The sequence below is a fragment of the Electrophorus electricus genome, chromosome 8 (assembly GCF_013358815.1).
Source record: "Electrophorus electricus isolate fEleEle1 chromosome 8, fEleEle1.pri, whole genome shotgun sequence".
Taxonomy (NCBI): Eukaryota; Metazoa; Chordata; class Actinopteri; order Gymnotiformes; family Gymnotidae; genus Electrophorus; species Electrophorus electricus.
Genome location: NC_049542.1, coordinates 10,694,439 through 10,717,910, shown reverse-complemented (window position 1 = coordinate 10,717,910; position 23,472 = coordinate 10,694,439). Strand labels below are relative to the sequence as shown.

The 23,472-nt window shown below is 36.4% G+C and overlaps 1 protein-coding gene across 3 annotated transcripts; it reads right to left on the bottom strand.

The window, feature by feature from the left end:
* Positions 1-1,750: 1,750 nt before the first annotated feature.
* On the bottom strand, positions 1,751-23,149 carry daxx (death-domain associated protein). Of its 3 annotated transcripts, none has more exons than XM_027016267.2 (11): positions 22,899-23,149; positions 21,438-21,662; positions 19,208-19,576; positions 17,544-17,675; positions 10,500-10,616; positions 9,640-9,871; positions 8,901-9,070; positions 8,362-8,515; positions 5,741-6,242; positions 5,201-5,330; positions 1,751-2,220 (listed from the first exon to the last, which is right to left on the bottom strand). In XM_027016267.2, exons 2-11 carry the CDS (start codon positions 21,633-21,635, stop codon positions 2,161-2,163), a joined length of 2,064 nt encoding a protein of 687 aa, XP_026872068.2. In that variant the 5' UTR covers positions 21,636-21,662; positions 22,899-23,149; the 3' UTR covers positions 1,751-2,160. The 3 variants fall into 3 exon arrangements, with proteins under 3 accessions (XP_026872068.2, XP_026872067.2, XP_026872070.2); XM_027016266.2 differs by having other exon boundaries at positions 21,438-21,670; positions 22,899-23,148; XM_027016269.2 differs by having other exon boundaries at positions 8,362-8,512; positions 21,438-21,670; positions 22,899-23,148.
* Positions 23,150-23,472: the final 323 nt, after the last annotated feature.

The window sequence follows — 23,472 nt, the reverse complement described above, 5'->3', positions numbered from 1 at the left end:
TTTCCTGCACAAGTTTTCCCCTAACAATAGACAAACATCTAGACTTTAAGGCTTTTCAGCCTTGCCCACTTAAGATTATCACCCAACTTGACTAGTAACCACTGGGTATGTGGAAGAGTAGTTGTAAGTATTGTCTTATAATTCATGTATGCTCTGATAGGAGATTGTCATCCTGCAACCTCTCACCACCACCAGCCCACTCAAAAATCATGATCAATTCCATTAACATAGTAAATACTAGTAATTAAATTGCCATGCCAACTTCCAGATGCTTAAATCATATAACATTTAAAGCAAAATTGAATACATAAAACCTTACTTTATACTTATTGTTCACTTTTGCTATTTACTTCACAAAATACAGTTGGGTGATGTAAACACTGTAGTAGTCTGTTAGCACATTTAATTTTGATTAGCAGTTAGTAGCTTGCAGTGCTTTAAAAAGGAGCACAAACTGCACTTTAAGGAAATTAAAATAAGATTTATTTTTATTTAAGAGCATTTTATTTTCCTGATACATGGAAGAAAGCATTTCCCAAGCAAAATGTTCTGTATCAGAAATTTCAGGTCACAAGTTACTGTTTTTATGTGGTTATAAGAAGGTGCATGTTTTATGAATATAGTTTGGTATATAATATGTGCCAATAGCAAATATGTGGTTTTATTACTGGTTGTCTAATTTGCAAACTTAATTTTCATAACTGTAATGTTGGAGGCCATATTTCCTTGGCATATTAGTAGACCAATGTTCCAGCAGTTAATGGGTTAAAAGTTCCATCCCAATGCCCTGCTTCTCATCATGTGTTGTTGTGCTTGGTGTATGGGAATGTATGCTTTCCTCATTGCGCCTGTCAATACAAGTATGCGGTTAATTAAGCACACCTGCTTCTCATGCATCATGACTACAGTGTCTTCTGTCTTTGCCAACAAATTCTTGCTTCATCCTCAACCAGGTCTTTAAAAGTCATTCCAGTGTTTTCTAACACCTAACTCTGTTCACACAGAAGAGAATAAAAAAAAATTAAAAAAAAAAAAAAAGGAGCTGTGACTAACGTTTTTAATGCCAGTCAGGAACTAATCTATTTTTATCTTTATGATTGTCATCCTAACTTCCAAAATTCCAAATACCCATCTCAGCTTGGGTGTCTATAAAATCAGCCAATCTAGTGCATATGTCTAAATAGCTAACTTTTTTCTAGCAAATGTCTACCCATATCCACTTTATTTTTGCCAATCTCCTGCATGGTTATATATAAAATAAAACTGTAAAATGCTACGATCTTGCTAATAAAATGGGCTGAAACTAAGACTATTTCCTGTTTTTCAGACTTAGTAATTATGTAAGGAAATTAATAAGATTTGCTAGGTTGTGGAAAACTAGTGTAGTTGGGTATGAGGTTGTGTGACTCACTGGCACTTGACACCATTTCCCCATGAGACAGTAGAAGGAATCTAGCCCATCCCAAAAAATTAGAATAGCTGACTGTTAAAAAGCCCTGCTGAGCTGCTTACACATACCTGATCTGAAAACATGGCTCCACTATAGAAGAACTGAAAAGTACTATTATACGTTTGGAAACTCAAAACAAAAAGAAGGCATTAGAAAGTGCAAAGAAACCGTGGCTTCTCTAATTTCAACAATGACTGTAGACATCCACTATAAACCACTGTTCCCTATATGTGAATTTTAGCCTTTGGTTCACACTTTAATATGGAATTGTTACGTTAAAAAAAACCAAAACAATGTACATATCAACGGATCTACACAAAAAAGTTTATTGAGTTTGTTAAGAAACCCATTGTAACATAAAATGTATTCATCCCCTATAATTGAATTCAATTACAATAGCACCGAAGCCATATGTTCAATTGATCACCCAAGCTTTCAAAAATAATAACCCAATACAATAGTCTTTTAAAATTTAAACACTTACAAGACCCTGAATAACTGCTGCTGTGCCACACCCAGGCAGTGCAAGTATGTTGCAGCTATACTGGTATATGTACTGGTATGGTGTTAGTTTAAGCCCACTGCAAAGGGCGTTGTTCCTCTGCTCCAAAAGGAGCCCATTTTAAAAGTTCACATTGGCAGGCACTCGCAGAGTCACGAGGTATTGAGACAAATGCTCACTGCCCAGTAACACAAGCAGTGTGCCACGGTCAGTCCGAATCTGAGAGAATGATCACCTCTTCTGGGTCACACTGTGTTGCCACATTCACCTGTGGATAACAACATAGGAAATACTTTATTCTTTGTTTTACATCCTTACATCCAGTCATTGTGCTTTTGCAAAATCTCATAGGAAAGCAAATCTAAGATATTTAATCTCAAATACTTTAAACCAAATTAATTGCATAGGAGGAAATATCAGACAACTAATATAGGCAGAAGTGGCTGGTTAGAAGTGTCCAAGTGTAGTGAGTATGAGTCAATACAATATCTGTTTTGTGTGCATCATCATTCAGGTTATTATAAATTATATGGTGCAGGGCAGTAACACACTGTGTTTGTTGCCTAAAACACTTGGCTAATGCTGCTACTAAACCTTGCATAGATTAAAATTTATAAACAGAATTTCTGTATTGGGATTTTTTTCTTTGCTAATAATGGTCATGTTATATTCGAAGAGATTCTTATGTTCTATACCTTGTCAGAAATTGTAGCTATTATTTCTTAAAATTGTACAGAAGTAAAATTTAAATTCATTATATCCATCATTGGCCACACTGCTCTCAAAAAATCAGTATAGACAGTGGCCCTTGAAAAAGACATGAAGGTAATCTACTACCGCATCTTCTTTCATAGCCTACTGAAACAGCATCAGCATGTTGGACATAAGTGGGTCAGAGTGGAACCCTGAATGCAAAGACATTCATTTTTTTTCAGTCTCTGTTTTGAAAGCTATAGCCAGATAGCTACAGTGATGGAAAGTCAGTCAAATAAATGTAAAAAAAAAAAAAAAGTGACTTCTTCAGTTTAGTTCTGACAAAGAAGCAAAAAAATGAATAAATAATGCAATTCCTAAATCAGCAAAATGGAAGAAGCAAGAGTCTCTCTTGTGTGTTCCTAAAGTTTATTGCAAATCTTGAGTGAAAATGCCTGTTTTATATTTCACTGCTCATGCACCCTGTAGCCTAAAATAATTGGTCTAGATAATGTGAGGGTACATAAGTTCTTGAGTATACACTGACTAGTGGTTATCTAAAGAACTTCTCATTGGTGGAGAAGTCTATCTGCACATAGCATGTTCCATTTTTGTTCAGGTGGCCTGGTTATATGTAGACGCCCAGGTTCCAAAGACTGACCATATCCATATATGGTGCCTATACATGTCTACATGCATTTTCAAATGAGATGGCTGGAAAAGAAGGGGCTCTACATGTGTGAGTACGTCTGTCAACTCTCAGTTCACTTTAAAGGTATATTTTGAAGAATTTTACATATTTCATTAAGCATTTTCCATGCTGAGTACCATCATTAAAGGTACCATTAGCGATTTTAATGCAAATCGGAAGTTTTGAAAACCAACAGCTAATACATCCACTCTCTTCAGTTGAATGGAGAGATGCTTCTTTTTCATGCTTTTCTTTTTATTTGCTTTCAGTCTGGACTAATATTTAGAGATGGCACAATACCATTTTTCAGTACTGATCTAATACTGATATGTTGCATTTGAACATTGCCCGATATTAATACTGAGATGATATTTTTTCCATTAAAAACCAACCCCTGTGGAGATTTTTGTGTGGGATGTATTATATATGCTATTTCACATATTATGCACTGATAGGATAAAGTTAAATAATTTTAAAATGTTACACACACCAGTCACTAAGTGAGCTGCAGAGGGAGTCTTCCTGTTCTACTAGTCTCTTCACTTTACCTCTGCTTAAAACCAATAGAAATTTAGTCTGATAACTAATAGTGTTTTTTTTTTCTAGCCAAAAAAATATCTATGGACAGAGTTCTCTGAAGTTTATTCTCCAATTTCTTATTCACAATTTCCAGTCCACCTTAAAACTCAGCAGGCTAACAGAAGACTGCACTATTTACCATTATTTCATGCAGTTTGAATATGCTAAAGCCATAGAATAATTAACTTCATGAATTTAGAGGAGAATGCTTTACTTGTTTGGTTATTCTTTCTCTCCTCTGGCTCAGTTTCTGAACTTTTTTTTACTTCATGGCCAATCTAGAAATGTTATCATTTGTTATTTTTTATAGAATTAATAAGCAAATAACCATGTGTGGCAGATGCATGGCAGTAAGCAGTAAATGTTACAGTTAAACTCTACAACTATATAAAAAGTGTTCAAACTAATCTGGTTGTTATCACGTGCTATGTGGTGTGTTGCTGCAAAGCACTGCTGTGCTTTTTTCAGGCTGGATCTGTAACAGTATCAGATCATTTCCTTAAACATTTCTCAACCAAAATCTGATCCAGCAATTTTTTCTGATATCAACCTGATGGTATTGGATCAGTGCCATCTCTACTAATTATATATGTAACTGAATACAGCCCGAATTAATCCATCAGCTAGGCACTGATTAATCATATTGGATTCAGAGCTTTCTACCCCAATGTTGGAATTTTCATCTGGTCTGGACCCCAGGGGTGTTTACTCCAACCAGCTATTTTTTTAACATTCATGTTAAATGTGAATCGGAACCAATGTGTGTATTTCTTTAACATGATATATTTCTGAGTGAAATATCGAAAAGGTATGGGTGGGACATAATTTTAACAACTGATATTTGGATTGTGAAAACATTCAGATCTGAACACTAGCCTGTACTCTGTCATGTAGGAATATGAATACATTTATACACTCTTTACCATTACACACTGTTAGATGGTCAGTAGTTAGGTGAAAAATATTAGGTTAATAAGAGTGAAAAGGGGAGCAGAGCATTGCCAGGGAACCTATATATAGGCTGTCATGATTACTATGACAAAGGACATGAGTTAAAATGGTAAAAAAGAACATTTGGTTGCCTGAAGAAGTGTGCTTATTTATAAACAACCAGGGCAAATGCTGGATAAAAGGTTTGAGTTCAGTCATATTCACTTTATTTCAATGCAAATCTAATCTAATTTTGTAGTGTGTACAACAGGCAAACTATATTAAAGTCCTCATGATGAGGCCGTTTATATTATTTACAGTATAGTAGCTCACACACATACACATATAGACTTGCCTTGTTCTTTTTAGGGGGAGGTGTGGCACGAGAGCTGCTGACCAAGTCCTGAGTTGGTGTGTCAGCCCGGGTGGAATCTGCTCGGACAGGACTGCAAGCTACTCCCATATCCAGAGGAATATCAGTCTCACTAAAGAAAACCACAATGTTTACAGTGAATAATTTACACATAAAATACCCAGGACATTACACTTACTTAACTCTGAACCATAAAATTAACAATTTGTGACCTTCAAGCCTAAAGTACTGAGCAAAGATGACAGAACACCAGCAGCCAGTGCAGAAGAAAGTTCAGAGTACTGCTGCAAAATTTAGATGGTTAAAATCACATTTGAGAGAAGTGAGAGAAACATTCAGGGACTTGTCTACAAAGGTAGGTTCTGCATATATGGCAAATAAAGAAAATATAATATAAATAAAGGATTATTGCAAAAATAAAAATAGTTTGGAGATTTGACTTACAGTATAGGAATGAGATACTTATAAGATATTACACATCCCTGAAACCTAGGACTTCTCTTTAGTCATGTTCAACTTTACCTGGCACTGTTCCGTCTGATGTTGCCATTTTGGACCGTCATGGATTTCATCTTTGAATCACGCTTCCTCTTCCTGCCATTACATATGTCAGTCACCCCAGGGCTGTGTGGCAGTGGACTACAACTGGCTGACACAGTTATTGGTGTAGATGTGGAGTTCTCATTAGCTGACACAATCTCTGTGAGATCACTGATACTGTCAGGAGCAGATGCAAGATGATTTTGGGAGGCAAATTTGTCCATGTCAGACTGAAGTTTCCCCATCTCTGATTGGCTGGGGCTTTCTGAAGAAGAAGGACTTTCTATGCCATGCTTGCTGTCAAGTGATTTTTCGGTGGTCACATTCCTGCATACTTCACTGACAGACTGCAGGACATCACCACCACTCTCACTTTCATCTTCAACCTGGCTGGGCAATATGACTGATGGGGAAAACCCATCTTTGTTGGATTTTTCAACATCACAGTTGTTCAACTGCTCCTCTTCATTGTCACTGCAGTCATCTGAAATGTTTCACAAATAAATAATTCCTGAAAAATGTATTCTGCCATGAGAAAATGACTTTAAAATTAAGTCTTATGAACAGAAAAACCTAACAAAAAAAACCATCTGGAATTTAAACATCAAATTAGGACACCAAATGTCAGCTATCTTGGTCTGCTGAGCCAGACTTACTAGTCAACCAATTTAGAACAGATTCAGAGACCAATCTGGTGTTCCAAATGACTTAGTAGTGTGACTGATGGTGCAGCATTTTAAAATCCAGAAGTAGAAGAACTAAATGTAGAAAAAAACTAGGGATGATATCATTTGGAATAGAATTTAACCCATAAATACTACCATTTCTCTTATTTTACTATTATTTCTTTAATCATCTAGGCCACTCAAAACATAAAATGCAACATAATAACATACATAAACCTGTATGGGGGGAGACACGTTTGCTTTGCAAGTCTACTTCAAGAAATACTGTAGGTTTTAATTAGACATTTGAAATTCTTGCCAAAATAAGTTCTGTTTTGCCATTCAGTGCACTTCAGAATGTTTGCATTATATTGGCAATAGCGCTGGAGTAATAAGGTTTAAGATGAATGCATTCAGCAGTCATATGTGCTTGCTTGTGTTTTAATCAACTGTGTCCTAAATAAAAAAAAGATTATGTAATTGCTATGGAACATAAAGCTCATGGAACTGCTATGTAAATAAATGAGCTATTACCTTCTTACAGTGTATATTGATGATTAACCTTTTTTTTGGATTGAGAAAGCATTTAACTTTTGATATATTTTGAAACAGATATTTTGAGAATGTCTAATACAGCTGCTTGGAGGTTTGGGATCTAGGATGAGAAAAATAACTTGACTGTGATTTTTTTTTTTTCTTTTATCACAAACCTTATTTTTTTAAAGCATACAAAAAAGCAACCATCCAGTTTTTTATTGGATGAGGGCTGTTGAAGATAGGACAACTCGTTAAATGTGAATGTGTTAAATAAAAACAAGGCAAATTAGACTTTGATTTGTGAGCCCATGATTCACTAGATATGGGTTTAAAGCAGACTAAAATAACATTCAATAACTGTATCCTTTGATTTTTATAACCTTGGAAATACACAACTGTCTTATAATGTGTACGTCTTCATTAAAATGTCTGTGCAACTTGGAACAGAGGAGCAACAGACTACTTGTGGTTCATTTAGGAAAAAAGGAGAAATTTACCTTTTCAATGCCACATTGAACCTTAATTAAGCTTAATTCTGAATACAAGATAAATATTTTAATTTGAAACCCTTAATATTTGCATCTTAATATTCCACAATAATTAATTAATCACACATTTAAAACACATCATTAAACCAAATGGGCCAGTTGGGTCATGACACTTCTTAAATCATTTTAAATGCGTGTCAAACAGGATAATCATATGATTACACAAAATTTTACTTTTATTTTTTTAACTCATATTTCTTCACAGTAATACATTTTTTTTTAAATACATTAGTTTACACATTTCTTTTCTTTGGACAACTGTCTATGTCCATGACAACAGGTCTAAACCACTTCATGCCTAAGATAAAATTCTAAATATGGGAAAATCAGTGAAAGTTGGAAGTCCTTTTAAATCTACTGCATGAACTATTTAGAAGTGAGTCTATTCAAATGAGTGATTCTTGAATAAGGCTCAAACCATTGATCTAAACCCCAAAACAGGCATTAATGAGTGCGAGCTTTATACTCAACATTTCTGTCCCCATATTTAAAACATAACCACAATCAAAAAGGACAATCCTGAGAATACCCAGGATATTAGAAGTTCTTTACTTGGAAGAATGGTCTACACCAACTTTATTAAATATCTCAGGTGTAGGATTAATTGCAGAGGCTACAAAATATCTAATTAAAGTTTTCTAAAGTTCAAGTTTGAAATTAAACTTAATTCTTAAAAAAGTTACTTTCTACAAATTAATTTAGGACCACAAAGTCTATGCTACACTTCAACAATCTACTGGTGCTATGTTGTACAATGTAAAATGTTTAGATCCCTTTCTGATTAAACAAACAACAAACCTTACACCTTTAAGCTGTTATTCTCCTTTACTTGCTTTTCACATCTAGGTCTCACCTGCCCCCAGTTGTGCCTCACTGGCCTGGATCTCCTCCTCAATATCTACATCTGAAGAATCCTCATCTTCCTCCTCCTCCTCCTCCTCCTCCTCTACCTCCTCCTCCTGCTCATCTTCACTCTTCTCCTGCTCGTGTGCTTTTGTTTCACTCTGCTAACCATGTTGTGCCAAAGTAAGAAACAGTACAAGAGGGAGAGACCAAAAATCATTCAGTTTTGTATAATGAACCTCACAGGAGACCTTTAAAAGAAAAACGTCATTCTCCACCACTTAGGAATTACATGTTGTAATATTTTGTTAAGGCTCCAAGTTAAGATCTAGTTTGTGAAGCAAAATCACATATCCAAAAATTTCATTTAGTTTGCTGTTAAAAATATCTAATGATTTACCTGGAGAACTGCAGAACAATTGCAACATATAGCAAATTACTCAAATATGTCTGCCATAGGCATATGCATGCACATTTTTGTTCAGCTGTACACAAGTCTATTAACAGATGACGACCCAACACATCTTGCCTTATTGTTTTCAACCGTACCTCTTTCTTTTGTCTCCCCTTTTCCTGACGTTTTTTCCTCTCTTCTTCCTCAGTGTCATCCTGTTTATTGGCATAACTGCTGATAACCTCCTCCAAGTTGGTGAGAGCCAGCTCTCTGTTATAGCGCAATTTCTGAGCCAACACTGAGTCACTTAGGGCAGGGTCTGAGGCTAGAGAAATAAGGAGACCCAGAGTTTAGCATTGCCTTATAACTTATTGAGAAATAAAGAGACAGAGAATTTAGCAATGCCTCATAACTTAGTGAGAAGAGAACCAGAGTTTAGCACAGTCTCAAAACCCAGTAAGACCCAGACTTAAGCACAGCTTCATAACTTCTTGAAAAATAGAGAACAAGAGTTGAGCACTGTCTAATAACGTAGTGAGAAACAGAGACCCAGAGTTTAGTACTGCCTCACAACTTGGTGAGAAATAAAAGAGACCCAGAGTTTAGCACTGCCTCATATCTGTGAGATAAAGAAAGTAGTTCCTTAAAGAGGCCAAAAAGATACCTGTAAAAAAATACCTGCACATCACTGCTCTTGTTATGGCTGGCTATTATGTACTTTTATATGGCTGAATAATAAAGTGACCATAAAGTATTTGTGTCATGCTACTGACCTGTTCAATTATTCACACATTTCAATTATTCATTTTCCATTTTAAGTGTTACAGTACATAAATTCAAGAGACATGGAGAATGATTACATTAGTGAGAAATTTAACAACCAAGGTGAATTACTGGTCTTGTAGAAATCTGTTATGTGGGAGCCAAAGTTGTACACCATGTCCAAATGCCGTCTTTCCTGGAGCCGATTGCCGGTCTCACGGAATGCCTCCTGTGCAATTTGTGCCTGTTGCTTACGGCTGAGCAGGAGTTCATATCGATCATTGGCACGCTTAACAACCTGCAGGATGTCACTGTAGTCTGGAGGATTATGTTGGGCTTCCAGTCTGTTTATGAATCGCTCAATCTGTCCAAAAAGTAAGGAACATAAAGGAGAGACAAGTTAGAGAGAAGGGAGCTATGACACAGGTAGCAAATGGAAAGGTGGTGGGGGTCCTGAAAGAGCTGCACTGTTACCATCTTAAAATTACAAATAATTTGGAAATCTTATAAGCATTAAGGGTGCCCATTTTAGTTCTGCATTTTAGTTCACTAGTTGTTCCCTGTCTTGGAAACAGAGACTGACTCTGCAAGAAGAGTAGTGCAAGTAGGGTAGTGGATAAACAGAAGGTTGCTGGTTCAAGCCTCACCACTGCCAAGCAGCCACTGTTGGGCCTCTGAGCAAGGCCCTTAACCCTCAATTGCTCAAGTTGTACTCAGTCGTAATTGTAAGTCGCTTTAGATAAAAGCATCAGCTTAATGCCATAAATGTAAATGTAATACTGGTTGACAAACATGCCAAGGGTAGATCTCAGACCTGGTTTGGAACTTTTGAGAAAACACAATTTTCCTTATAATATTGTCATGATTTGGCGGCTGTGTGGGAGACAGCTGAGAGGCAACATGTCCGGAAACAGTAGGCTCTGCAGAGAAGTTGATGGAGGTGCTAAATATTTGCCTGCACAAGAAAGCTATCCTTCACAATCATGTCATACCTTCTTGTTGATCTCTGGGTAACGTGTGCCGTTGAAGGGGATCCTCTGCTCTATCACTCTGCCAGTAAGTGTGCTACAACCCTTTAGCTCACATAGTTTATCATAAATCTTCATCATCTGAAACAGAAGAGATGGCACAGTAAAGTGAACATTCCAACTAAAAAGTAAATAAAAGATGTACATTAAGGAATAACACAAATACATTAAGTAAAACTTACCATATAAGAAACAGAAATAAAGAAATTAGCAGATACATACCCTGAGGGATTCAAAACAGACAGTATATTGCCAAAAAGAATCGCTCACCCATCCAAATCATTGAATTCAGGTGTTCCAGTCACTTCCACAGCCACAGGTATATAAAATCAATCACCTAGGCATGCAGACTGCTTCTACAAACATTTGTGAAAGAATGGGTCACTCTCAGGAGCTCAGTGAATTCCAGCGTGGTACCATGATAGGATACGGCCTGTGCAACAAGTCCAACAAGTGAAATTTCCTCACTACTAAACATTCCACAGTCAACTGTCAGTGGTATTATAACAAAGTGGACGCGATTAGGAACAACAGCAACTCAGCCGCAAAGTAGTAGGCCATGTAAAATGACAGAGCAGGGTCAGCGGATGCTGAGACACAGTGCGCAGAGGTCGCCAACTTTGTCAATCGTTACAGACCTCCAAACTTCATGTGGCCTTCAGAGTAGCTCAAGAACAGTATGTAGAGAGATTCATGGAATGGGATTCCATGGCCGAGCAGCTGCATGCAAGCCTTACATCACCAAGCACAATGCAAAGTGTCGGATGCGGTGGTGTAAAGCATGTCACCACTGGACTATAGAGCAGTGCAGATGTGTTCTCTGGAGTGGCGAATCACGCTACTCCATCTGATGGATGAGTCTGGGTTTGGTGGTTGCCAGGAGAACAGTACTTGTCTGATTGCATTGTGCCGAGTGTAATGTTTGGTGGAGGGGGTTAATTATGGCATGGGGTTGTTTTTCAGGAGTTGGGTTAGTTCCAGTCAAAGGAACTGTTAACACTTACGTATACCAAGAGATTTTGGACAATTTCATGCTTCCAACTTTGTGGGAACAGTTTGGGGATGGTTCCTTCCTGTTCCAACATGACTGCGCACCAGTGCACAAAGCAAGATCCAAAAGGCATGGATGAGCAAGTTTGGTGTGGAAGAACTTGACTGGCCTTCGCCTCAAGTCACCTCAACCCGATGAATTAGAGCGGAGACTGCGAGCCAGGCCTTCTCGACCAAAATCAGTATCTGACCTCACAAATATGCTTCTGGAAGAATGCTGAAAAATTCCTATAAACACAGTCCTAAACCTTGTGGAAAGCCTTCCCAGAAGAGTTGAAGCTATTACAGCTGCAAAGGGTGGGCCAACATTATATGAAACCCCATGGATTATGATTGGGATGTCATTCAATTTCATATGTGTGCGAAGGCTGATGAGTAGTACTTAATAGGTAAAAGGTACTTAATACTAAATTAATATCTGAGATAAAGCATGAGGAAAATGTGCATCTTCAAGGAGACATACTATACATTATATGTATATAGACTCCATAATACAGGTTTTTTTGAACAATTAAAAGGTTCCCCATCTGGTAAATTAATTGATTTTCCTGCCCTTGTTACATTTTACCCATATTTGGCAGATGGACAGATATTTATTTTCATTCCTGCCTATATTATGTATTTTCATTTCTAACATGTCTTCCATTTTTGAACATTCTGAAGCCAGACAACCAAAACCATTTATGCCTTAACTATATTCAGAGGTAGATGAGGTGAATATACTGATTTATGCAGAGTATTATGACAAAATACATCACAACTAATTTAAGTTAATATTTTGAAATACCAATGGAAATATCAACAACACATGCAAAATTTGAGACTGTGTGCTGCATTTAATTCTTATTCATAAAGTTACTGTGTTGATAATTAGTGATAATTGTCTTGTACCCTAGATAAGAGCCAAACAAAATGACATCCAAATGAGGCAATGCAGATTTAAGACGCCAAAAGACATAAGACTGACTAACCTAATTATGAGACCAGTGGTATGCTGAAAACTGCCAGTTACATAAAAATGTGATATATTTTTCACAAAGACAAGAACTGCATAGCTGCACTGAGCTGATGAACTCTTCTAAATAATGACAGATCAGCAAAATTATGACTCTCCTCAGTCTATATCCATTTACAGTTTCTTCCTTTCCAACACCCGAATTTACATTTCTTAAACCAAGTCACCTTCCTCTTTGTGTACTCCTACTATTGTAGTTGTAAATTTACCATCATGCTTACTCCCTTGTCAAATAAATCTGTCAAATAGCTAAATCAATACAAAATACAAATGGTTAAATTAGTTTAAATTAGATTAGATTACTGTCTGTCATAATTCAAACTAGAGTACTGTTGCAAAAACATAAAATTTTACTAATCCCACCTGAAAGATTTAAATGACCTAGTTATGACTGAGGCTTGTGGACATCTATATTTGATAAATTATTTGATAAATTAATCCAGCTACGGACAGTGTTTTATATACACACTAAGAGGTGCACCTCGCAAATTATTATATTTTTTGGTTTTACAACAGAATTAATACTCTCAAAATAATAATGAAACCATGACTACAGTTTGTATTTGAAGTAAATAGACTCAATCCTAAAATGAAATAACTGTCTACCTGTGTGAGCTGTTGGGGGCTTTATCTGTGTCCATGGTTGGGTGCAATGACTGTAATTATTTATTTTACTTAATTATTTTGTCTGAGTGAGTTTAAAGCTAAAAAGGTATTTGAAGTACTTATTTTATTTGTTTACACAACAAATGGTCAGAAACCTTAAATTTCAATGTGTAATATTCCTCATTTATAAACTTTATATGCAACTGAAATCTGGTAGTTAATCACTGAAATATAAATTCATTCAGCTCAAAACTAGTTTAATTATTATTTCTAAACACTGTAAAATGTTCAAAGAATAGCAAAGCTTAGAAATTATAGGCAAAAGCAAAGCACAAAGGTAAATAGTGCTGCTATCTGGGCTATATATCAGAATCAAGTAAATGTTACCTGAGCAAGTGTAGACTAGCTTTCTTTGTAGATTATACAGCAATGCTGTTGCAATGTCCAAATAACGTTCAATAATGGATTCCATGAAACATTCTATTTTATAGTTTGGAGGGTTTCCTATTATTAAATGTGTCCCTAGTTGACAAATCATTCTTGTGTGCACTTTTACTAAACCTTTTACAGGAAGTATGATGGTAGGAGGGGAGTTAAGCAGGATTTTATCTGAGGTAAGCAAAGGTAAAAAGACAAGTATTGGGACAAAAGTCACAATGTGTTACTGCAATATCTGAACACAAAGCCACAATAGGTTTGAAAAATTCACAGATAACAATAAATTGCCATTGACTGGGAGCAATCATTGACATTGATGTTATATCTGTACTTCAGAACACAGTGATAATAATTCTATTGGCACAAAATTTACTCTTTGACTATACGTTGATATCTGATTATAAAAGATTCATTATTGAAAAGTATATAATATATAAAATCTCCAAGATTGGAAAAGGTCCAGTTGTTCTCATCAGAGAAGAAAACAGGTTTGGAAGTATGATTGATATAATATAAATACACACTGATTGTCACAAAAAAGGCTATATCTATAAATCTCTGAAAATGAAAAAACTACTTTTGTCCTAGTTCACATATACTTGTTCAGATTAAATGACCAAGGTTAACCAAACAAAGCAATGTGAAAGAAATACCCAAGTGAAAGACTCTCAGACCTCTAATCTGTGCTTCTGTATTCAAATAATAACAATAAGAATAATAAAGATGGATATATTGAATGGCTAATTTAAGAGAAGATGCATTGTTCTATGGTTGAGTGTTGGAACTGATCAGCAAAAAGATAAAAATCCATATGATACCAACAAGCCAACAAGCCAATTTCCGAGAGAATTTTAAACCACATTCACAAAATACGTAGCTAGCTACACAATTATAAATTGAATGAAACATGCTGAGATGGATTATATGAGTGCAACATGATGATGTTCAGATGAAACAGCCTGAATAGAATTTCTGAGTTGTCGAGTTCCAAAACCACTGGCTAGCCAACTAGGTTAAGTTATGGTAACATTAGTTCACTATCTAGCTTGCTAATGCCATTTGTGAATGTATTTGCTAAGAAGATTCAACAGGACTGAAGAATTTTATATGATAAATCTTACCAAATAGATTTTTTTCTCATGTAGATACAAAATCAGTGTTATAGGTTATTCATAAGAGGGCTACCTGGCTAAAGTGCTGACAGACTAAACTCTAATCAATCAGCATCATGATAGCTGTACGAAAACTTTGGTGCTGACCCATTTATAAAACTTTCTAACACAAATATGAGGCTTCCAAGGTAGGAACAATAAGTCAAGGTAACTGTTTCAAAAATGCCTTAGCAACCTCAGTTTACTGAGTGATAATGTAAAAGCTTGACAAATGATCAGTTTACCAGGTGTTTTGTCTGGGTGTGAGTGAGTTTTTTCCCCTAATGCAAGTATGGAAATAAACCTGCGCCATACACCTCTTCACTAGTTACATCAAAATTTAGTTTGTCATGTTCACTGGGCAGTTTTTAGATTTACAATTGGGGACTGGGTAGCTGAGTTGGTGGCAAAAGTTTAATGGACCGACAGCAAAGACACACCTGAAGCATAAAATGTATGACCATGCAATTTTAAATTTATGACAACTTAAGACTTAATGGATTGAATTTATAAAAATGTTATATATATTATTTATTTATTTAAATAAATGAAGACTTTTTAAGGACCCATGGGCATCCTTTTGATAAGTTAGATCAGAATTATTTTCTTAATTTTAGTCATTAATAGTTGGCGTTTCAGTGTACTTGGTAGGACTAGCTTCTCACTGCCCATAATGGTTGTGCCCCTGCCCATGACCTATGCCTGAACCAAGACCAAGTGAAGGACCTGAAAAATACTGAATAATATAGGAAAGGCATATGGAAGAAGGAGGCATCACATAATGACCACCTGAGAGCAGAACACAGGAACCAGTAACCATCTAGCAAATATCCAAGAAAGGGTCTCAAGTATGAAGAACTAGACAGCTCCAGGCCCTGACATGGCCCAAGCCTACTGGCTGAAGAAGCTGCCTACACTCAGCAAAACAAATGATCCAGCTGCTAATGGATGGAACCCACCTTGAATAGTTAATTGAAGGACCCCAAGTCACTTGAGACTCTAAGACAAGACAGACCAACCTGATTGACACAAGAAAGACTATAATTCAATGTCCAGCACAGGAATCCTGGAATTCCTGAGGCCTTATAACATCAACAGAACTCTAAGATGACATCAAGCTGTATACCAGACAGTGAACAAGACATCAGCTCACTAATCTTTCTCACCAGGATATACAGCAATGACACTGGAGTGTCATTTGGACTGGATGGTTACAAGTAGAGGAAAGGTAGCTAGAACAGAGGGGATTGTACTACCAGAAAGTAACATAACAGTTGTTGATGGCAGCTACAAGTGCCTTGGAATCCCACAGGCAAAATAGGGATCATGAAGAGGTTACAAGGAAAGCAGCGACAGCCAAATACCTTCAAAGAGTGAGGTAAGTCCTGAGAATTTAGCTGAATGGGAGAAACAAGCAATCATTGCCTATACTCTGCCAGTCATCAGAGACCTTGCGGGACTAATAACAATATACTGGCCTACAGAGGAGTTAGAAGCCAGTGATATCAGGACAAGGAAACTTCTCAAAATGCATTAAAGGTTTCATCCCAAATTCAAAAATCTGAGACTGTACAGTAAGTGGAAGGAGGGGGGCTGAAATCTAGTGAGTATCAAAGCCTCTATCTTCATCTTCATGGAGAATATACACACCAATAGCCTGTAGTCTACAAACCTTGCAACAGCACATATGGATGTGTCATCCTGCAGGAGCTGGAGTATCTGTGCAACCTAAATGCACTGCAATTACCCACATTATACTACCAGTAGTAAAAATGACACATGAGAAAAATAAGATGTGACCATCCACTAAGACAAATTTTTTTTTATCAATTCAATAATATGATAGGGTATATGTATAAATAGCACATTTTGTTAACAACAGTCCTAAATAAGTATAGCCTATATTATTTTAGGCCAACATCATTACTGACCAACTTGCAAATTATTTAGGATGAAATCTCTAACAATTCATCATACTGTAGTGGTTAGGCAGTGACTTGCATCTTGGTTTCACAAATGCAACCCCAAGTAGTTAATATTCTTGAATAATTGAGTTCTGCTGATGTGCCCAATTCTTACAGATATACTGTTAGTATAAGTAGCTGAGCTTTAATACTGAGTAAAATATAATTTAACTGATTATTAACTTATTATTTTTCACAGATAAAACCAGTCACACTGGACTTTTGCCTCGCTATTTTCATTGCTGGGGTAGAACAAAATCAAGCAGTTGCTCTGCAGTTATGTGGTTTTGGAGTGCACCTTTCTCATAACCAAGGATGATTTACAATTGACACACTACATGATGCTTTTACATCCAGTCAACACACCAGTGAGTAAATGTAAATATACATCTACCTACCACATAATCCAGTAGTAATGCGCAGTGCATTCCGGCTATTGATGTCTTTGTTTTCCTTAAAGATTCAGCTGTATACAACAATGAGCAATTCCTTCATTTTGTTTGGGTTTTTTTTTGTTATTTTTTGAATAAGTGGTCATAGCCCCACATTCTTGTTTTGTATTGGCCTACAAATCCGAGGTTCATGATTTTGTATGGTTAAAACATTTACAGCTTTTAGCTGAAAATTCACCCAGATGAACATTACACGAAGAAAAAAATAACTGCTACCAGAAACAATTTTTTTTCACAGTTCTATGTCATGTCCCATTCATATTGTTTTTGCCATGCAGATTCTATTTGCATTCAGTGTGATCTCATCTTAAGTAGAGAGGCGTGACACTAACTTTGCGTTTGAGCTTATGCTCCTGGATGTAGCTGGAGTCCTCCTTTTCCAGATCCTCCAAACCCAAATCCCTCTCCTGCAACCGTCTGATTTCATCATTGTAAACTTTCAGGAGGTTCTCCAAATATGCTATCTGAGTGAGAGCAAAACAGAGAAAGAGTCAGAGGATGACATTGAATCCAACATTACTGTTGTATGACATTTTGTGTTTAGGTGTACCACTAAACTAGGGAGCACATGACATACTTTTCATAGAATGTAAATGTTTTACAGACCAAAAGATCACAAAAATTACTCAGACTGAAACATGTATGTATATACCACCATAGTATGATAACCGAATGAACAATATTAGGATTGTGGATTTTTTGATCCTAAATGACAAATAATTGTCTTTAAATATTAAAATATGGAATAACTTATGGAAAAATATGGAATAATGAATGTATCTTTGCACTTTTTTAAATACTATGCCTGTAAAACATTTCACTAAAAGAGAAAAACATCATTGCTGTGAAGTGCTGTGTTAGATTTGGCCCTAGTAAATTCACAGGAAAAACTGGTACGTTTCAAGGATCTAGTTTCTCAAAAATTGGACTTCCCAGATTTTATAAGAAAAATGCAACATTTCACAACTTTTCTTAAACAGCTTAAACACAACTACACAGCTAGGATAATAAACCTTCCTGACCTGGTAAGCTAAGAGTCTATCTTAATGACTGAAATGCAAGCATGGAACATGAGGAGATGGTGTTTGCTTTCATTCTCTCTCACGGACATGAAAACTGTCTTTTGAAATGATTCCATATCACAGAATTTGTTGATAAACTGTGGCATCCTAACATTCATACAGAAAGATGCTAGAGCCTCAAACAAATTCCAGAACATAAGTGATGTTTGCAACCTCAGCTAAAGTTTTTGTTAAAACCAGTAAAGTCAGTGTTTGTTAAATTTAATTCCACATCAGAGGTCCAAAATATAACTCAGGCACAGGTGAAAAATGGTAGTTACTTTACTATTTTTAATAAATTCCCTGTGCGATGTTCTTGTTTGACTAATTTCCATAGCAACAGGCCAAAGCAACAAGCTCTGGCATTTGAATCTGTGCTGTCGAGTTATGACATGTATCCAACAGAAATGTATTCCCTGCCCCCACCCAATATTCCTGCATTTGATGGAAAATTTGATATGTCCTAGGATAAGGCTGATTTTAGAGTCTTTGACAATTTTCATGGCCATGGGTTTGGCACAGGCCCAAATATAACCATGGCTCATCACCTTGTGTGTGGAACAGTGCTAAATTAAGCACTACATGATTCTACATTCTACATAATATTGCAGCATTTAGGTATCCAGTGAGGATCTTTATTTTTATAGATTTTCAGATTTTACAGTATCCTAAACCATGCCAGAAAGTCTGCAATAACAAGTGTTTACAGAAACCATTTTGGTGTACTGCACTCAAATACATGCTATCTAAATCAGCATCATAATTCCAGTATAAAGGTACTAAAGGAAATGACCATTACCAAACAAGTCTTTGTGTACTTGTGTAAATTCCATTTTTACCCATAAAAAAAATCACTAATACCACAAGGAAACAGAAAGCCTTTCATTCTTCATTCTTCTGGCTATCTGTACAATGCTGTAATGAGAGATCTATACCTGTCTCCTGGAAGCTCTTTTTTTGATGTTCTCCTCCCCCCCCTCTAGCTGCCCTGATATAGTTGGGTCCGGTCCTTCTACATTCCGTTTCTCTTTTTCACATATGCTCCACTTTGTCTCTTGCTTTTTGACATTGGGCTGTATTAGGGCCCTCCTCTTGGCTGAGTGCTGTTTGAGCACAGTGCAGAGTTCATTGATGTAAACAAAGGTTTTAGCTGTGTTGGCTTGGGCTCGTGTAAGACAGCGGCCCAGAGCATTCCGGAACTCTACTGAGGACAGGTAGTCAGGTGAGGCTTTGGAGTACTTCATCTGCAGGAATGCCACAACCTCTGGGTGGTCCTGGGTGTGTGTTTTGCAGTGCTCCACAAACTAAATGGAGTCAGAAGAAAGAAGGACCCATTAGTGACATTTGCGCAAACTCACTTGATACATCAAATACAAACACAAAAGGACAAATACTATAACAAAGTAATAATGCATTAACCATCATGAGGTAAAAAGCATCCTGTTTCATCCTTAAAACCAAAGACTGAATAGTTACAATTGGGATTAGCATGTTTATTTGGTTGAGGATTTAAGAAGTATACTATTAACTGGGTTTCTTCATTTAGCAAGTTGGATTTGACTATAACTTTGGGCCTGATGACACCAGCACAGTATCCTACCAAATGTTCTAAATTAAGTAGCAACGTTTTTTTAACTGATCAGATACGTCATGTGGCGATGGTCCTTCATTGCACTAAATAAAGCAGACACTTTTTAATCAAAAGTTAGACTGGAGTAATCCACAAAGCCTACACAGACTTAATGCATCCTAATGTAGCCTTTAATGTTCATCTTTCCTCTGGACAACAGATTTTACAGGATACCATGGTTTTGTGCTTAAAGGAATTATTTTGCAAATATATATGTATATTACACACACATACACAAACAAAAATCAGATTTCCATAATTTTCCAATTGTAGCTGATTAATCAAGACATGTTTTCGGTCTGACATTTCCTTCATTAGTTTACACTAGAAATAAAAGGCTACTCTAGTTAGCAAGAATCTGAAACCATTTTTAAGAAAAACCTTTGTAAATACATCCTAAACTTTATACAGTTCCGTCAATCCACATTAGTTCTTAAGTAATGTTACACAAACTTGCTCATCACAGTGTAGAAAAATAGCTTTTTGGATGAAATGGGAAAAAAAAAAAAGGTTTCCAAGTCTTGCTAGCTGGATTAGCCTCACAGCTCCCAACGCAAAACTAATTAAAGGGTAAAATTGTGTAAACAATTTTCCATTATATATAGCTTATCATTTCTCTACTAAAAAGAAAACAATACATTTGTACAAAGTTTTGAAAAAGAAATTGCTTCTTTTTGAGTTTGACTTATTACTGTGCTGTGTCTCCAGGAAGCACCATAAAATAAAATTAACACAGCCTACATAACCACCACAACAAAGTTAATACATCAGTAATAAAGTTACTCCAAACTAAAAATAGACCCACCTTACAATCCCAAAATCTGATCTTTGTTAAAACAGAGAGTGTTAAGTCCCCAGATGTAGTAATTAAATGAACTGTACTGTCCTGTACCATGTAATTCATGTTTAATTCAGCCATCACTGGTTTTGTTCTTATTTATACACATCAGATTGGACAAAATGGGACATATGTCATCTCAAGGTGCCACCTTTCAACCCATAATTTGTCTCCTTGCCACAGGTTTTCTGAACATGAAAGTATAAATAGTAGCCAATTTTGCCAGTAAAAACAGAAGCTAATTACCCTGTTTTTATGACTAGTTAAAATCTATAAAGGAGGATAACATTAACAAATCTGAGTGACAGGAAAAGTACTAAGGAGTCATCAGTTACCAGTTATGATAATGTACAAGTCATAGCTCAGAAAGCCATCACCGACTGCAGATAGGCAAGACAAGGTTAACTTTATTCAATAATACCCATTTTCTTCAACTGAAAAATTGTGTGAATCACTAATGCACTTGTAGACGTTTCTAAGTAATGTGAGCAGCTTAGGTCATTTTTATTATTGTTCCAAGTAAAAGACTAAAGCAAGCACACATTTTTGAACACTGAAACCTTAATATGCAGGACTAAAATCTGAGATATCTCTGCAGTCGAAGTAATGATCAATGTTACTATGAAGTTATGGCTTAAGGAATCTAGTTTTAAGAAAATATCTTGTTCTTTCCATGCGCACAAGTTCCCCCACATACCTCTCCAAAAAGCTTCTCATTCTCTGCTTTCAAGACATAGCCCTCCTTCTTAGCAGTGCCAAAAGGTGACTCTGTGATGTGCATTGGCTTTGACAGTCCAACCTTAGATGTACTGGATACACAGGATGTCGTTTGAAGACACAAAGTGGATGAGGAAGGTTCTTCATTATCATCATCGACGATCACAATGCTGTCCATTACCTTTATGATTGTTGCAGAAATCTTCTTCAGATCTCAAGTAAGAAGGGTATTAGAATATAATTTAAATTAAACAATTATATACTGAAGTCATGCTAAACAACTTGCACACTACTGAAGTTACTCTATTCAACAAAATTGTCCTTTGTGGTCTTCTTGTATCTCTCAAAACTCAGAGTTGTGTTTTTATTTATCCTCATCTCCATAAGTTACTGCGTACCATTACAGAAGGGTAATTTAGGCAGTAATCATTTACATTTATGGGATTTAGCTGACAATTTTATCCAAAGCGATTTACAATTATGACTGAGTACAGCTTGAGCAACTAAGGGTTAAGGGTCTTGCTTAAGGGCCCAACAGTGGCAACCTGGCAGTGGTGGGACTTGAACCAGCAACTTTCGGATAACAAGTCAAGTACCCTAACCACTAAGATAGCACTGCCCAGAATCAATATTTCATCAGTTAATTTATAAAGTCCCGATAGCTTCTAGACATTTGTCAACAGCATACGGTACTGTCATGGAAAAATACTGTAAAGGCAACTTCCTCACTTTGCGATTTAACTTCTCAAACGAATACCTAGTCTGCGCTCTAGCTACCGTTAGTTAGCTAGTTAGCAAGTCGTCGTTACTAACCATTTAACACCTATAACGTATTAATATAGTTAGCTTGCTAGCTAGCTAGCTATAGCTAGAGTTGGGAAGAACAGCGTGGTAAGATAGATAACTAGTTAACCTAGCTAGCGATTTAGCGGTGTGGAATCTTTATAATGTTGGTCGACTCAAACAAATGTACTTAATTCCAATGTAAATTAGATTAATTTATTTTAGCTACCTATGTAGCTAATGCAGCTAGCTAGCTAACTACTTAGCTATCTGAATGCAAATTAATAGCAATGTTCAGACAGTTAGCTAGCTACCTTGCTAGCTACCCCACTGTTAACAGACTTGAAGCACAGAGCGATGGTAGCTAACCAGCTAACTTGCTGGATCTCTTTCTTGTTGTGTTTCTTAGTTAACGCTAGATCACCCGCCAGTTAGCTAACCTATTTTAGCTTACTAGCCGGGAAGCTGCCTACAGCTACCATTCCTGCATTCGGATTTCAGATGGTGAGCAGTACTTTGAGCAGATCACTGTGAGCAGAATTTTAAATGTATTAAAGTAATTATACAGTACATCCTCACTATTCAAAACAAATTTGGCTAACAGATTCCGGTCAAATGTTGTTTTATATAAAGCATTGTGTAACAAAATGCAACTTACGCGCAACACTCTGGAACCCAAACGCTGAATTTAACTCCGCAGGTTGCCAGGTCTTTCAGATCTAACCCACCCTCACAACTGTGATACAAATAGTCCTGCGCTAGAACTTTGAACCAGTATAAATCAAAACTATGCTTTATATTGTATATTGTACAAATATTTCACGTGATGGCTTTAAAATACCGCGGGAAATATCTTTCCTGCAAGTACAAAAGTGGACAATACAGCAAGTGAAACGCTGGTGGCAACACTGATCATTCCTCAACAACGAACTGTCTGGTTGGATAGAACCCAGTACTCTCTTTGGTAATTGGATAAAAAAATTTCTTCTTCGTTTTTTGATATTTAATGTCTTTTGGCGCTCATTGTCGCCATCTACGTTGAAGGGACGGATGGATGGATGGACGGCCGGACGGACATTCAAAATTGAAGCACACAAGGTTTCCAGGAAACAGAACTATTCTGACATAGGTCCTTCATTAGCTGTGGTTGACATAGATAGATCTATGAATGAATTCGCTTGTTTAATTATTTGAATTATGCTATACAAGAAAACATCCTTAAAAGTTAAACT